This window comes from Gracilinanus agilis, chromosome 3, assembly GCF_016433145.1.
Source record: "Gracilinanus agilis isolate LMUSP501 chromosome 3, AgileGrace, whole genome shotgun sequence".
Classification (NCBI taxonomy): Eukaryota; Metazoa; Chordata; class Mammalia; order Didelphimorphia; family Didelphidae; genus Gracilinanus; species Gracilinanus agilis.
Genome location: NC_058132.1, coordinates 331,186,674 through 331,205,450, shown reverse-complemented (window position 1 = coordinate 331,205,450; position 18,777 = coordinate 331,186,674). Strand labels below are relative to the sequence as shown.

General features: G+C 36.2%; 1 protein-coding gene across 1 annotated transcript in view; it reads right to left on the bottom strand.

Moving 5' to 3' along the window:
- The window catches only part of MSL2 (MSL complex subunit 2), a 41,849-nt gene extending 23,949 nt beyond the window's left edge, over nt 1–17,900 (bottom strand). The window contains exon 1 of the mRNA XM_044669995.1: nt 17,613–17,900. Coding sequence (XP_044525930.1) covers nt 17,613–17,754 — 142 coding nt within the window. The 5' untranslated portion in view covers nt 17,755–17,900. The remainder of the gene's footprint in view (nt 1–17,612) is intronic.
- Between the last annotated feature and the right edge of the window lie 877 nt (nt 17,901–18,777).

Here is an 18,777-nt window from a genome sequence, read left to right as displayed (position 1 = left end):
TCTGTCTAGACTTCCAGATCTACAACTTAACTTTGACCTTTCCTAAAATTTCATGGCTAGAATATATCCTGGAGGTTTTCCAGGTTCCACAACTGTCCACAAAACATCTTTCCAAACTCAAAATGGCCAAGATGAATAGAGATCAACTTTCCCAAAAAAATTACTTGCCTTTTGAAATCACCAATTCCCTCTAGATTCACCCATTCTCATATGTTCATAACCCTATCTCTGATTCTTCATTCTCTTTCACTTTTTATATCAAAAAGATCTGTACGAAATTCAAATAACCTTATGTCCAATTTATCTTATCTTCAAAATGTGTCTTATAACTGTGTCCTCCATTGCATTCCCATTATCATACCCTAGAACAGGATCTTATTCCAACTTCTAGTTGTTACCAACTAAATATTCTCCCTCCAATTCATCAGGCTTCATAATTTCCCTTATACAAAGATAGTCATGTCAATCCCTTTGGACAAAAATCTTCAATCACCCAAATGAATAAAATCCCAACTCTTTTGCCCTCCATAATTTCATGCCACCCTACCTTTATAGTCTTATCTCAATGTACTCTAAAATTCCAAACTGGGCACAATCCACCTCTCAAACATGCTTTTGTACTGTACACCATGGTCATGTCATTCAAACTATTTACAAAATCTTCCTTAAAGTCCTCTCTTCCCTCCTTTACCTGATGGTCTTCTAGTCAGTCACCCTAGATGGCCAAAATCAATTCAAATGCAATTCTTCAGTGAAGCCTTCCCTGATTATTCTCATTCTTCAAATTAGTAACTACCTTTTCCCCTAACAGATCTCACTGTACTTTTCTGTTTTAAATACCTCTCTCATGCATTTATATATTACTTTATTTGTCAATTATCAACACTGGTGTCTTACACCTCTCTACTAAATAAGGAACACTTTTAGGAAACTTTGTAACTTAACAGGTTTTTTAAAAATTTAATTAATCCAAAGCTAGAAAAATGAAATTGAACAGAATCAAATGTGACATTCTAAACTGTTTTAAAAAATAAAGTACATAAATATAGAAACATCTAGCTTAGATAAGTTCATACAGAAAGACCAGAAGGCATTAATTAATCCATAAGCTCAATAAGTTAACCATCTGACCCCTCACTGCTAAACATTTAAAATTTTAATTTAATGCAATTTTAAACTGCATTAATACAAGTACAATGTCCATCTAATCATGAGAGGAAACACTTGTACTGTATTTTGTCCTGACCAAATCACACCCTGGTTTTTTTTGTTTTTGTTTTTTTTTAAACCCTTACCTTCCATCTTGAAGTCAATACTGTGTATTGGCTCCAAGGCAGAAGAGTGGTAAGGGTAGGCAATGGGGGTCAAGTGACTTGCCCAGGGGTCATAGAGCTGGGAAGTGTCTGAGGTCAGATTTGAACCTAGGACCTCCCGTCTCTAGGCCTGACTCTTAATCCACTGAGCTACACACCCTGTTTTTTGACACAGTCAATAATATCTTATATTCAATAATAAATTATATATAAGAATAATACCTCATATTCAAAACTAAAAATTAATATTTTCGAGTATTCTTATCATCCTCTGTCTGCCTTTATCTAAGAAACTGGTAAGAACACTGGAAAATAATTATATGAAGTATGGTTGAAATAATCTACCTGGAAATGAGCAAACTTAAATATTTATGGTAGCTATATTCAAAGTATCTGAAATTCAAGAAGACAAATTTCACACATATCATCAATAATGGAACCTGGTGCCTAAATGAAATAGTGAGCATCACTGGACATATTTAAATAGTGACTTTTTTTTAATGTTGGAAGAAAAGAAGACTAAATAACCTCTACGGTCTTTTGACAGCTGAGATGCTATGATGCTACATCTAATAAGTGTTGTTCTCAATTCATCTTAAGCAAGCTATCAATAACATTATTAAGTGCACATATTTATTACAATTCATCTTAAGCAAGCTATCAATAACATTATTAAGTGCACGTATTTATTACTATACAGAACATTGTATTACTATACAGAACATTGCTTAATCAGGATGGGAAGGAGAATCGGAAAAAAGAGGCCTGGCTTTGTGAGACTATGTCAAAAAATGCTATAAGCACAAATTACTGGCACCACAGAAGGTGCTATCACTACATTGTCAACCAAAAAAATAAAACAGGAAAATATAATAGCCCAGTTAAAATTAATTTTTATCTATTAATTATAGAAATAAAAGTTTTAGCTCAAAAAGATCTCAGATGTCATCCTGTATAATTTCTTCATTTTACAAATGATGAATCAATGTGCAAGGAGATTGATTTCCCTAGTTCACAGGGGCAAATTCAGGTTTGAACCCAAGTCCTCTAATTCCAGACAATGGACATTCACTGTACTGGATTACTTTCCTAAATTTTCAACTTCACTAGATAATCATCAAAATTCCTCATAATTAAAACAGAATGTAGTACAAGACTTTATCTAAAAAGTTTAGTTACTGAGGTACCAAAAGGGATTCAGAAGATATACCAAAAGTTTTGTTGTAGTTTTAAGGAGGAAAGAGATAACTTACTTCCTATGTGACCCTGAGCAAGTCACTTATCCTGTCATGGCTCTAGTAATAATAATAGTTATTATTATTATTGCTAGCATTTATATAGTGCCTACTACGTACCAGGTATTGTCCCAAGTGCTTTAAAAAAAAACCCAAATACATCATTTGATCCTTACAAAAAATAACAATATTCACTTATAACCCCCCCCCCCATTTTACAGTTGAGGAAACTGAAGCAGAGACTAAATGTTTACCCAAGGTCACACAGCTAGTTAAACATCAGAGATTACATGTGAATTCATGACTTCCTGCCTCCAATCCCAGTGTTCTACCTAGGTGTATATTAAAGTTATAGTGCCCTACCTACACCACATATCTGGTCTTTTTTTCTCTCTTAAGAATGGCAACTTCCTGTAGTCTTAGCTGCGAATGGGTAAGTGCAGTATTACTGCATTGTGTCCTACAGACTAGTAGGATGGGAATTATAATTAATTGGACCCTAATACAAGGGCCTGTTATAAAATTACTTTGTTTCTTCAAAAACTTTATATACATAGCTTTTGATATTTTGATTTTAATGCCTTCTTTTTCCAAAGTTTCAATTTTCTTCTATTTGATTTTTTATATACTTTTGTTTTTCTTTTTCTTTTTGAATTTACTCATACAACCCCATGACTCAACTGTATATCTTGAGCTGATCTGGGTATTTCTTTCTAAATACCCACGTTAGGGGGGATTGTATTTTTATAAAATCCAAGATTTAATTGTATTTTTATTATATCCAAGATTTAATTTTTTATTTTGTTCGAGAAAATTTCTCAGGGAAAGAAACTTGCTGATTCCTTAATCCAGAGAATGAACTGTTTGCAGAGAGATGCCTGAAGAACCTACATTTAATCAAGAGATCCAGAATGAACTTTGGGTTGCAATTGATTGAACTGATGGGGTTTGTTGCATCTAGCGATCCAGATTGAACTTTTGGGTACAATGAATGGACTGATGGGTTTTAAACAGCTACTTTAATTGTACATGTTATGCCAATAGGGGACTGCCCCCAATTGGTCTCTTGTCAATTGGTTTTGCTTTCTCTCTTTTCCATTTCCCCTCTTATCTCTGACTATTGTAGTTAGAAGACCTTTGTGAGTATAAGATGATTATGTAAAATGATCACTTGGGGTGACTAAGCACCCAATGATCATCAGGCGATTGTGTAAATAGAATTAGCTCTAGCCCATTCATAGTCAAAACTCTACTTACCCTAGGCATAGAGATGATGTCAGACTCACCTCCCTTAGTGGGGAGGGGAGATGAGTTACCACACATGACAATAAGTAACAAATCAAGAACAAGGGACTGCCCTTTGGGCAGTCCAAATCAGTGTAGAGACTGCCATTTGTCCACTTGAATTAGAGGTGGACCCACGGGAAGTGACGAAAGACACTATCTCTTTAAGTATGTTGGTTACTTCCTGTTGAGGGAGTTCCCGCTTTGAACTTGGTGCTGAAGGATCTGAGGAGACGCTTCTACTCAGAATGGTCACATGGATAAGTTAGGCTGACTTCCTTGGCCTACCTAGGCCGCTTCCAAACTCTGCCTTAAGTAGGTTGCTAGGTCTTGTGGCTTGTAGCCTCATTTATTTAGCCTTCTAACCTTCTCTCTCCATCCAGGCCTCTGCAGGCCTCTGCAGGCCTGGACTAGCCTCTCCCTCTATTTCCTTACCTTTACCTTCCTAATTGTAAATAAACTATCCTAACCTGATGCTGACTTGGGTCTGACTTAATTATTTAATTATGGAATCAACCTGAATTGTTGATTCCTGGTGGCCACACTTTAAACATATATCTATAAAATACCTAAATTTTCCCTCTTACATTTTGGCGATCCACATTGGTCCTAGATCCCTCAATCTTCCTAAATTTTCTTGAATTCTTCTTTTACCTTAAAACTATCCCTTAAGTCAGCCTTCTCACAGCACGCTTTGGAACTGTGATCGATATAAAGCTGCCAGACTGGTGAGATCAAACAGGGGGGCCCTGAAACAGTTGAGGCTTTCACTTGACATTGGAGTTGGAATTTATGAGAGTTATATCTTAACCAACAGGTACTCCAAATAAAGCCATTGATTAAACAGACTTTTCTTAAGTGCCTACTTAAAAGCTCAGTACATGATGTTGTGTCCACAAAGACAGAAAACTGCTTTCCTTTAGAAAGCTTACATTCTTTTTTATCTTGGGAGCAAGGATACAACATGTATATAAATCAATTCAAAACACATAAAAAGCAATTTCTGTAGCTAGAGTGCTAACCACAGGGAGTCAGGAAATCAATAAGTAAACAATATTAAGTGCACTAGAGGTACTGGGGGGTGGGGGGAATCATTTCTTGCCCTCAAGGATCTTACCATCCACTGGATATATTCACAGAAAATTGAATTTAAAACCACATATATACAAAATTAATTCCAATAAGTTTGGAAAGGTGGTGACATTAACAACTGGGAGATTCAGGAAAACCCTCTTATGAGATCTTAAAGAAGGACCTAGTGGTGCCAAGAAATGGAGGTGAGGAAAGAGAACATTCTAGATCTGGGAGATAGACAGTAAAAAATAATAGAGACTGAAGACAGAATGTCATGGACAGAGAGCACAAAGTCATCCAGTTTGGCTGGATTTTAGAATAATGAAAAAAGTAAGTATAATGAGGCTAGAGGCACCATTAATATTTTATCAGAGAGGTAACAGGGAGCTAGTAAAGCTTCTTAAAAATAAGGTGCCAACCAGGCATGTGCTTTAGAAATGTTAATTTGACAGTTGGGCGGCATTTAGATTAGAAAAAGGAGACCCAGGGCCAGCTAAGTAGTTCAGTGGATTGAGAGCCATACCTAGAGATGGGAAGTTCTGAGTTCAAATGTGGCTTGCAACCTAATTTATTTAGCCTTTTAAACCTTCTCTCTTGTCCAGGCCTCTGTAGGCCTGGACTAGACTCTCCCTCACTCTATCTCCCTACCTTTTACCCTCCTAACTGTAAATAAACTACCTTAAACCCGGATCCTGACTTGGGTCTAATTTAATTACGGAATCAATCTGAATTGTTGATTCCTGGCGGTTACACTTTAAATATATCTATAAAATACCTAAAATCTCCCTCTTACACAGGTCTCATAAAATTATCATACTCATGAGTTTATGAGCTTAAATCAGAAAAAAATGAAAAAGCATAAAGTAGTAAAAGGTATCCTAAATTTCTTTTTAAACAAGTTCTAAAAGCATTTTGTCACATAAATTTGGCAGATATTAGCTGATAAGTTTTAAAATGTCTTTATATATATGAAATGACATGGGGGAATGGAGAAAAAATGAGAGGCTATGAAAGAAAGAATTGAAAAGGAAATTAACAGTTTGGCACAAGAGGTACAAAACTTTGCCGGAAAATTAGAATGAACCAAATAAAAATTAATGATCGAAGAGAAATATAAGGTTTTCTCAAATCAAAAACAAGTGAATGAAAAACAGATCAATGAGAGAATTTAAGAATGACTAGACTAGGTAGGCACAGATAGGTGGCTTAATAGATAGAACTCCAGGTCTAAAGATAGGAGGTCCTGTGTTGGACCCTAGCCTCAGGCATATCCTAGCTGTTTGATGCTGGGCAAGTCATTTAACCCCAATTGCCTAGAGAGAGACAATTACTAGGCTATAAGAAAAGTAGAGGCATCACATTTCAAAAAATCTTTTTTTTTTTAATTGTCCAGGTATTTTAGAGTAAAGTAAAATCAGAAAGAATCTGATAATCATCTTCTCAAAAAACTCCAAAATAAAACTCCCAGAAATGTTAATATCAAAATCAAAACTTCCACATCAAGAATAAAATACTACAAGGATCAGAAGGAAAGAATCCAAGTACCAAAAAGAGCCATTGTCAGAATTACACGAGATTTAACACCTTTAACTAGAGAGCTTAGAATTCGATATTCCAGAAGGTAAACAATATAAGTTTACAACCATGAATAACTTAGCCAGAAAAACTGAGTATCTTCCTACAGGAAGAAAAAAAAACTGGAACTCTAATGGAATAGAGGATTTCCAAGCTTTTCTTGATGAAAAAAACAAAGTTGAACAGAAACTCTGAAATACAAACATGAGTCAATAGAAAAACAAAAGTAAATATAAACGAGCAATAAGAAATAAATTTAAATTGTTTCTATTCTAACTTAGGAGATGATAATTAATCCCCTCAAAACTATAATCATCAAAGATAATAAAGGAAGCCTAATAAGACGGGGGCCAGGGAATATTTTTTGTGATTCTTTGTGATTTAAAATCTTTTTTTTTTATGATTTTCTTTATGACTTAAAAAAAAGCAGGGAGAATGGAAGACACTAGAGAAGAAAGATGGGGGAAATTTACATAATTTACGGTCTAAAGTAGAAGACTACAACAAGTAAGGAAGAAGGGATGGGGAAAGCAGGTGACTCTCAAAACTTTACTTCCATCTAACCTGGTTTTAAAAAGTAAGAATACACAAATAGGAAAAGAGAAGAGAAGAGATTGTGAGAGAAAAAAAAAATCAAGGGAGTGATTAGCCTTAAGCAAAACAAACTCTAAATAAGGATGTACAAAAATACTTGCTGTTCTTTTTGTGGCTGCAAAAAATTGGAAACTAAATGGGCATATATCAATTGGGGAACAGCTGAACAAGTTATAGTATATAAGGGCAATATAATATTATAATACTATAAGAAATGATGAAAGGGATGATTGCAGAGAAACCCTGAAAGAGTTGTATGAAATGATATAATCAAATGAGCAGAACTAGAAAAACAAATTATACAAGCATAATATTACAAAGATGAACAACTCTGAAAAGCTTAGTATTCTGATCAGTGTAATGACCAACTATGATTCTGAAGACTAATGCTGCCAACCCCACACCTTCTGATAGAGAAGTAGAAGATTTGATATGCAAAATTACCCTTTTTTTGGGGGGGAGGGACATGGTCAATGTAATAATTTTTGTTTAACAATACATTTTTGTGACAGGGATGTTTTTATTTCCTTCTTCAAACAGGGGGTGGGGAAAGACAGAAAGATTTGCTGATAAAATTTAATTTAAAATAACAAGTTGGAATGAAGATATAAGAATCAAAGAGCAAGTGAAAGATCATTACAGATACTAAAAGTACTGTAAAAATGGCAAGTCATGAAAACAGTTAATCAACCAAAAGGTAAAACCAGTTAACTGAGAATTGGGGTCCTTGGAAATACACTGGTGGAAGAAGGAATACATGTCAGACTAGAAAAAGTCAATAGTTATAAACAACAGATGACAATACTGTACAATCACAACTATAAAGATGAAAATTATGAATATTGTAATATGCAAAGGGAGAAGACACAGAAATTAGCCCAAAGGTCCACAACACAAAGCAAAACAGCAGCAATTATATAAATTTTATATTGCATATTAAACAGAGGACAAAATAGCCCCAAGTTTTTTAAATTGAAAACTAGTTTCCTTAAATTAATTCATCATTTTCTAACCATTAGTTTTCTTCAACCTACTGACATTTACCACACTATTTACATTTTCTCAATGTTCAGTATTCTCTCATTCAATTCAGCAAATATTTACTGAATACTTCTTACAAAGAATAGCTTTTAAATTTTTAAATAAAATTTTATTATATTTAAAATATTAAGTCTTAATCCCACTGTCAGCACACAAGGAGATAGATAAGAGACAAAGTCCTATCCTTTGGAATAGATTGCCTCTAAAGGGGTTCCTCTCAACTGTTGATCTTTAGTTCTATGTCATACTGGTGTTTAGGGGTAAGGAGAGGATTGGAGATGTTGATTTGGAAATCATCTTTTTATAAAAATTATGAAGCCTAAACAAAAATAGGTGGCAGGACAATTTGGCAATCCCTGATCTAATTCAATACCCTCAATTTTACAAACTAAGTCAAAAACATAAGCTTAAGAAGCAATACTTGATAGACACATTGACACTTAAGCAGAGGTTTTTACCCTTTGTGAGTTTTCTTTAATGTTTTGATAACTAAATTTCAGTGATTAGTTTTCTTTGTAATCTTCTGTATTTTATGCACTTATCTATCAGACTGACAAAGAGGGCTAACAAAAAAGATTATGAAATTGTTCTAGAGTTCATCTCACTTGCGCCCTAGCATATAGTTGCCTCCTTATATTTATAACTCCTTGCTAAGTAAATTCGATTTGCACATCCATCATTTCACCTTCAACTTAATAAAACCATTTCCCATCCATCCTAGTCATACAATTTTTCACCAAATTCCTGGTCTACAACATCTAATGACTTTTTAAAGTCTTGTCAATTCTTTCTTAGAAACCTTTTCTGCTACTTTCCTTACCTTTTTCATTCTCATAACTGGTACCTAGCCCAAAGTCCTCATTTCACACCCCAGCATGGTGTCAATAAACAAGAACCACTTCATTAAAATGCTTATTGGCAGACTACATAAGTCCTAAATTACTTTCCTACCTTAAATCTTTCCCCCACCCCAATTCATCCCATATTTTGTCACCAGATTAATCTTCCTAAAACAGAGCTTTAATCTGGTCATTATTGCTTACTTCAATGGCTTTCCATAGCTCCGCACAATAAAATGCAAATTACTTATCTGGACATTCAGGGCCCTCTACAATCTGCCACCAATTTACCTTTCTATAGTCTCATTTCCAACTACTTCCAAACAGAAGGAAGCCTTTAACTCTAATTAGATCATCCCACCCAAACACTTCATCTTTGCCTAATTTGTCTTTAGCCATTCTCCAAGGTACAGTTTAGAAGTCTCACCTCCTCTAAGAAGCCTTAAGTAAAAACCACTCCAACTTCAAATTAACATTTACTTCCTCTGAATACTTGCCTATAAAACTCATGATAATCATATGCTGCTTTATGACATCTCTACAGTCATGAGCTGTTATTTCAACTTTCTATTATTCATCTTTCATTTTTCTGTATTATATAAGCTCCTGGAAATTATAGGAACTATATATCAATTCTTTTTTTTTTAATGTCTCCTCAAAATTAACAGAGTGCCTAACACACAGTGGGCATTCTGAAAATAATTTTTTTTCAATTTTTGAGTAAACCTCAGACCCAGAGAAAGTTCCTGAGGTAAAGAAGTAATTATCAACTACAATATGCACACAAATACTATTTGCCAAATTAAACCATGATCTTGTAAGTTCCTTATCAGCTCATACAACTCATAACATTCTTCCAGTTTGTGCTATCAAGAGAATACGAATGTCCTAAGCTAAAAGTATCTGCCTTTAGCCTTATTTCATTTCATCCCAAACCTAAACACCTCAAATCTCCAGCTATTTACCAAACATTTCCACCTGTATCAACTACTCAACAAGTATTTACTGAGCAGTCAATAAATATTTATGTATTTATTAAGCCTATGATGAGTCTGGCATAGTACTAAGTGTTAGCAATACAAAGAAAGGCAAAAGATAGTTCTTATTCCCTGTAAAATTGCAAAGATAGTCCTGACCTCAAGGACCTGACATTCTCATCTCCACACAGTGGCCAAATTGAGTAATTCCTAAAAGCATGGGCCTGGCCAAGTCACTCTCCTACTAAAGAAGCTTCAGATTATCTATTTATCCTTCTTCCCCCACTCCCAAGCTCTACCAAACTGACCTACTCATTGTTTCTCATACATGGCATACAATCTCCAATGTCTTTGCTTGTGGTTGTTGTTTTAGTTCAGTTGTTCAGTCATGACTGACTCTTCATGATGCTGAGGACCATAGCATACCAATACTGTCCATGAGGTTTTTTTTTCCCCGCAAAGATACAAAAGTGATTCACTATTTCCTTCTCTGGCAGATTAAGGCAAACAGAGGTTAAATGATTTGTTCAAGGTCATACAGCTATCAAGTGTCAAAGAGGCTGGATGTGAACTTGGGTCTTCCTAACTCCAGGACCTGTGCTCTATCCAAGGGCCACCCAGCTACCTTTGCACACACAGGCTATTGTTACCCAATGTGGAATTCTCTCTCTTCATCCTCTATCTTTTGGAAACTTGAGTTCCCTTTGAGGCTCAGTTCAAGTAAGATCTCTTTCAAGAGATTCTCCAAGTTTGTTAGTGAATATTCCAAATCAGAGAGAGGGAGAAGGAGAGAGGGGGAGAGAGAGAGAGAAAGAGAGAGAGTAAATGTATGATCCATCTTTTATCTACCTTAATTATAAACCTGTATTTTCCTCCCTCCTCAAAAGAATAAAAACTCCTTGAAGGCAGAAACTGTCATTTTAATGTCTGTATGCCTGGCATATAGTTAGGTGTTTAATAGATGCTTGTTGACTGACAATCAAGATAATTAACACCAACTCCAAACAAGTCCATATCAATAATTATTCATTGAGAAAACCTAGCTTTTTACTGTTCTAAACTGCCCAATTTCTTAACTTAAATTTTAAAGTATTCAATACTAAATGATGCCTCCCATCCAAGTTCAATTAAAACACTTTAATGCTTTAAAAGATAGAATTGTAATTTTAGGAAAAAAATTTAAGTACATCAGGAGAATGGTAACAAGTAAATCTCAAATGAAGTTATAGATGGGAAAGTGTCTAAGAATAAAGTACTAAGTCTTATATATTTCTATTAAAGTGCTACATTATTATAAGAACAACAGTCATTCTCCAATAAATGGGTCAAATAATAATTAAATATTCGTCAAAATAATTTTAAATTATTAACAACTATATGAATGCCTAAATCACTAATAAGAGAAATGCAAATCAAAACAACAAGGTTTCACCTGACACCCAACAAATAGGCAAAAAGATGAGAAAAGACAGAAATAGACAACGATAATAGAAAAGTGAAAGATAGTTGCACTAATGCATTGTTGACAGAACTTTAAATTGGTGCAACTATTCTAGAAAGCAATCTAGAATTATGCAAAGAAATGACTAAAAGATCCATACCTTCTGACCCAGAAGGAAGGGGAAGGGAACAGTAATTTAGTAAGTACCTACTTGGTGCCAGAGCCTGGGCTAAAGGCTTTTTACATATATTATGTCATTCGAGCCTCAGAATTTTGTAAAGTGGTTGCTGTTATTTTTTTTTACAGGTGAGGAAATTAAGGCAGAGCAACTTTCCCAGGATCACCCAACTAGTGTCTGAGAACAAATCTGAACTCAGAATTTTGTGATCCCAGGGGTGGCATTCTATCTACTGTTCCTTCTACCTGCCTCCAGAATCCCAATCTCCAAAACTGCTAACTAGACAATATGACAAAGGAAGTCAATGACAAAAAGAAAAGACCTATTATACCAAAATATTTATTGCAGCATTTTCAGTGATAGCAAAGAACTGGGAGAAAAAACAGATGCCTACTGATTAGGGAATGGTTAAACAAAAAATGGTACTAAAATGAGGAACATGATGAAAAGATAGTATTAATGAGGTTCATATGAACTGATACATAGTAAAGTAAACAGAACCAAGACGACACACTCTAATTAGAATATGAAGGGAAAACCACTAACGAAACCTGCAAACCACTTCAAAATTGAAATGAGCAAACAGCCCTAAGAAGAGATATGAGGACAACATTTCCTCCTTCTTCTTTGCATAACTGTAGAACCATGGACACAGGATTTTAAATGTCTGGTTTCTTTCATAGGTTTAAATTTGTAGAACTTTCCCCCACCCTTTTCCCTTTATTGTAAGTTATGGCATTCTAGGAGAGAGTAAAAGGTAGAAAGGGAGAGGATGGAAAATACAGGAGAAAATATAGATTTCTTTTTTTTTTAGTATCAATAAAAATATAAATGTTGGGCATGGTGATGCATATCTGTGATTACTGCTACTGGACAGTCCAAGACTTGAATAAGGAAGTCCTGAACTGTGTAGTATGCTAAGCAAACTGGATGCCGGATCCAATATGATCAGCCCTTATGGGGTATATGGTTGGACCAAATTGCTTATGGTCAACCAGCCCAGGTCAGAAACAGAGCAGATCAAAATTGCCATGCTGATCAGCAGTAGGATCAACAAGTGAATGGCTATTATACTTCCAGCCTTGGTTACCCTAGGGAGACCCAGTCTCAAATTTGAAACAGGTAGGTGTCACAAAGGATAGAGCACTGGGTGTGAAGTCAGGAAGATCAGAGTTCAAATCCAGAATAAAGATACTTACTAGCTATGTGACCCTGGGCAAATCACTTGACTTTTGTTTGCCTCAATTTCCTTAACTGTAAAATGGGAAGAATAATAGCACTACTTCCCAGGGTTACTATGAAGATCAAATGATATAATATTTGTTAAACAATAGCCATAGTGCCTGAAACAGAGCTTATATAGTACTTGGTGCTATATAAATGCTATTTATTATTATATGGAATGGCCTGGCTAAGTCATTGTTAACTCAGCAATGTCCCAGGAGAGTTCTAAAATTAAAAGTTGTGGAATAATTGTAATATGCATTAGTTAGGAAAACTTAACCAAATCAAAGATTCAGATCAAAAATCTCAACCTTTTAAAACAGACTCCATCATCTAAAGCAACTATGGTTTTAAGCAAACCATTCTAGTTAATAAGCTTGAATTGAGAATTGGATGACTCCTAAACTTATAGGAACTAAAATGTGCTTGGATCAGACTAAATTAATTTTCTCCTTAAGTGGTGAGGGATGGTGGAAGGAGGTAGGCCAGGAAGTCCACAAATTTTACAGTTGGCAAGGCCCTTAGAGAGATTATCTAGCCAAAACCTAAAATTTTATAGATAAAAGAAACTCAGACCTAGAGATTTAGTAGCAATGCAAGAACTAGAACCCAAAGATCCTGCCTCCCAGGAAAATGCTCTTTCTACTGCATCTCATATCACATTGGAACTTATTTTCTCTTTGATAAATGTTTTATGGTGGAAAGTTGGGAAATTTTTCATTACATATTTTTGGCAATAATACATAACATCTGTATAATGACTTTAGTTTTACAAGTGACTTGACACACATTACCCTATTTGATATTGACACTTCTAGCAAAATTCTATATACAATTTTCATATAGCTAGGGGAGAACAGGGAAAAATTTTTCTTTTTAAAAATATCAGTTCTGATCTGAATGTTTGTAATTATATTCCCTAGGGGATCATAGTATTTTTCCACATGACACATAGGAATTATTCATACATTTCACCTTTCTATATAAATACTGCCCAAGAAATTACAAATTTAATAAAAACTCTCAAATCTCTTATAACTGTGAAAGCCACCTAGGCCATCTCATCCCTTCATTCTATAAATGAGGCAACTGAATCTCTAAAAAGTTTACTTGGCTCAAGTTCAAATAAGTAACAGAATTCAAACCTAAGTTAGCCTCCAAAATCCAGTGATCTACTTACTTACACTTTCCTTCCCTCTAGATCTGCAGCAAAGGCAAGAAAATTCCAGTTAGAAGCTTCATTTAATTCAGCACCCAGGACAATATTGCTCTGGTCACAGCTGTTGCAGTCAAAAAAAAAAATTTCTCCCAGAATCCTACTTAAAACTCTTAAAATTTAAGAATAAAAGCAGTTAGAGACCTAGTAAAAATTGTTAATCAATTGACAAGTATTTCAAAGAGCAATGCCAACACCAAAGTTCAGTTTCCATTAGAAACTGGGTATGTTATGACAAGAGTAGTATTTATCCAATGTATCAGAACCTGAATTCTTTACTTTGAGAGAGGTTCCTAGGCTCTGAGGAATTACTTCACACATTCCCCAACCAATCTCTTACTTGCCCTCAATTATCTATCACAGGAACTAAGGACAAGGCATTATATTCTGGCTGTGGACTACATAAAGACTTAAAAAATACAGTCCTCAAGGAACTTAATGGAGAGGGAAGATATGAGATGTAGTACACAAATAAGAAAATACAAAGTAATAAGGCATCAGATATATATATCTGCTACCAAATGCTAAGGACCAAAAAATATCTCTACCTGAGAAGTTCAAAAAAGGAAAATTTCAAGAAGTTAATGAGCTGTGCCTTCAAGAATGGATAAGATTTAGAGAAGGAAAACTATCAGGAAGGTATTTCAAAACAAAAGTAAGGCTAGAAGACCACAAGGCATATTTGGGTAAAGTTGAGAAAGGAAGAACAGGGCCTGAATTTTGAAGATCTTGATCCCCAACTTCAGATTTACCACATAATTTATCTATATTATTATCATATTTATCCATATGATATGTAATTTAAAATATTAAGTCAAATAAAATGTTATGACCCATTTTTATGTCATATGAATGTAACCTTGTATTTCTCCCAAAAAAAAATCTAATTAATTTTTATTTCCACATGGTATTTGTGGTTTTCTCTCTATAAGGGTCATGACCACCGGATAATCAACAGGAAAAAAAGAGAGAGAAGGAAAAAGTTCCCACCTCTAGTCAGCATGGTAGAGTGTAAATAAAAGATCAAAAGACCTGGGAACAAATCTGGCCTGACACTATCTCTCTTGAGCACTCAAGTTTTCTCAACTGTAAAGAAGGTTGGATATTATAGACTCTGAGAACCCTTCCAATGCCCAATCTAGGAACAAATTATAAATAGAAAAAAGCTCCCCCGCCCCCCCAAAAAAAACGCTCCAAGTAAAATAGTGTCAGAAATTATTCCAAGATTGTTACAATTGGTTGTACTGGGGGGGGGGGGGGACAGAAAAAAAAAAAACACAAGATTAAAAAATCTTTTTTTGTGTCATGGACCAATTTGGGCTGTCTGATGTCTGATTACCTCTATACCCTTTCAGAGTATTTTTAAATTTATAAAATAAAATATACAATTACAAATGAAACCAATTATATTGAAATAGTTATAAAAAAAAATTTCAAGTTCATGGTCCCAGGTAAAAAACCCTTGATTCTAGGAGATAAGGCAACCAGATGGCTGCAATTTTATGCTAAAAAGCAGATAAGGTAATGCCAATTACTTTTTGATACTACTAGGGAAAAAAGGAAGCACACAAGCCTTTTTTTCATAAGAAATCAAGCAAAAAAGTTTCATATGAGAGTATAATTACAAAGACCCATTGTTGAGCAGAATTTTCTCCTGTTACCAGGGCTATTAAGGATGATAAGGCCCCAGAAAAAGTCCAACCATCTTTCTCCAACATCATTTTTTTCCCAGGGAAAACTTAAGAGGGTTTTTCATTAGCAATACTATCTTACAGCAAGAAAAAACTAATTTAAAAAACTTTTTAAATTATCTATTGACAAAAAGTTATTGAAAGGTAAACAAACTAATACTAGGCCTCAAGAAAATTTGGATAATCTATGGAATCAATAGAGGGATAGGAGACCAGAAACCACAACTGTATCTTGAAACCTTAACATGATCCCTCTTGTCTTCACTTTCCTGAGTCCCGGTGGGATCAGTGAGAGAGTCGTTTGAATGTTTCTTCCCTTCTCTGTCCACCTAAGTTCAAAATTTGGATAGTCAGAAGTACCTCCTCCTGGAATAAAAAAAATTGAGGTACCCTGTACCTGTATTCTCTCCTGGCCTGGATTCATTATTTTAGAATTGGAAGGGACCTTAAAGATTATCCAATATAAACTATTTGCTTTACAAATATGAAAACTGAGTCTCAGAAAGACGAAATGGTTTATCCAAAGTCATTGATTCCAGTAGCTTTAAAGTCTGCTACCATTCATTCCGACATTTAATCTTATTCTAAGATTGTTAATTTAAATGTTTCTTATATCTTTCTATCTTCCTTTTCTAACTAGATTATCAACCCCTAAAGGTAAAGAACCAAAGCCTAAGGCACAGTGCATATAAAAAGCCAAGAGTGAAATCTTTTGGGAGATACATACTTTTCCATTTTTCATGACTTAAAAGTCTTCTCTTTTGGAAGAAATCAAAAGAACCTACTTTCAAGTCCTACTTTAATCAACAATCCAATATAAAACTAAATGAAGTACAACTTGGTCCTATTCCTTAAAGTGGTCTTCTTGGTTAGCTTTGATCTTCCTAAATTTTAAGATTCATAATTAACATATTTTATAGACACGAAATTAAATTTCTTCTTTGAAGCATTTCAACTACCAAAACACACATCACCCCAAGTCCTTTCAAAAAGTACTAGAAAACCAAAAATCGATCAACTTTCATTTAACAACGAAAATATATCTCCAATAACCCAAAATAGCTCACAGGGTAATTAAATTTCTCTTCCCTCCTACCCCCAAAATTAGCCCTACAGAATCCCAAGGCAAATACTAAATTACTACCAAAGTGATTTGATCTCCTGGAAAGAACACTGGCCTTAAAAGTCGTGTGACCCTGGATAAATCACTTGATTTCTTTGGGCTTCAATTTCTTCATCAGTAAGATAAGGTGCTTGGTCTATATAACCTGTCTTCCTCAGTTCATTCTTCAACTCACAAACCTCTAAGTATTTGTGCCAGAATACAGGTATGAAAACCCTACAAAACTTTCTTAGTTGAGAATACAACACACACAAACAATAATACAAGACAATTTGAAAAGTGACTTGATTATCAGTGGTTTCCACATCTGTAAAATTAACTGGATTTTTTCTAAGGCCCTTTGAACTCTAACATCCGGTGAGGACTTAGTAAATGAGTCAAAAACCTTTCAATATGATCGCATACTTTAAAACAGGATCAATAAAGTAATGAAATATCTAAAAATTCAATACAAACAGAATAAAGTCATGTTTTCTCTCTCTTAAATTACTAGAAAAAAGGCAGAAGCATGGAAAGGAAATGAAACTATATTGAAAAGGAAGCCCATTGCACAAAAAATTTTTCTTAATGTAGATTATGTTAAGGCTGCAAACTTTAACTACATATATGCTAATTAAAATTACGATGTTTCTAAAGTTTCAGAAAAATACTCATGTGGTAAGAGAACACTAACTTTACTACAAAAGTAAACCAAATTGGTTAATGTGAACTACTGTACTTTCAAACTTTAAATTCGTTTTTACCATTTCATACATGTGAAAAGACCTCAAAACATTAATTACGAAGAACAATAAATAAAAGTCTCACCGCAAACACAGCAAGATAGAGATTGTCTGAAGAAAGGTAGGAGCCTATTAATTTCTGTAAATGACGTGGGATCCCCAGGGTCGTAGTTGAGCACTAGGCGGCTCGCTGAAATGTAAAGAGCAGTAGCATTCACCGGGTTCATTGCAGACACTTCGACACTGATGATTCCTGGTTAAAAAGAAAGTTCGGGTCCAACTCGGTAACCAGACAAGGTACAATGGCCAAGATGCAAGAATTCGTTTGAAAACAAAGTTGAACCTCTGCCCAAAGAAGTAACTTAAATCCGTACAAGTTCCAGGAGCTGAAGAAATCCTCCCACACATGGGACCCTGGCGCCCTTCCTCCTGAGTCCCTGAGACTTCCAGACAAAAAGAAAACTGTGTTCAAGTTCCTCCGGAGCAGGAGCCGGAGCGGCAGGAGGGAGAGGTCGCCGCCCCAAGCTAGTCCGTGAAGCGGCTCCTGTGCACGGTGAGACCGGGGGAGGCTCCCCTTAGTGGAGCTTGGTGGGGATTCGCTCCAGCAGCATCTCCCGCCGCTATTACCAACCTCCTCCCCGGTAAGGTTAGGCGGTGGAAAGGGGGGAGGGGGGAGGGTTCGGGGGTAAAGGGAGTCCAGGCCCCCCGACCCCGGTGACCGTGTGTGTGCGCGTGTGTGTGGAGCTGGAAGGCTGATTTTCTGCTGGTTGCACCCCCTTACTCCATCACAACTCCAGGCCGGGCGGTAGGTGCATGGGCTTCCACAGTTCTACTGCAAGCGGTGGCGGCGGATGTTGCTGTTGCTGTTGCTGCTGCTGCCGCTGCCGCTGCCGCCGCCGCTGTTGCTGCTGCCGCTGCCGCTGTGGTTGGCGGGGCCCGCCGCCGCTTCCCCCATGTCGGACGCGGGGCCCCGGGGCTGATTCCGGTTCTCTGCCCCGGCCCCGGCGTCCACAGCCTGGCTTTCGCGGAAGGAACGTGGGGGCGCAGGAATTACCTCGGGTGGGGAGGGGGAGGGGCAGGGGTCGGAGGCGGCGGGATGGGGGCGGAGAACAGGCCCCGGGCCAGGCCGCGGCGCCCCTCACACACACGCACGCACACACCAACACACACTCACACACACCGGGGTCACCAGGCGCAGGCGCCGCCCCCTCACTGCCCCGCCATCTTCTCCCAGCCACAGGCACCAGTTC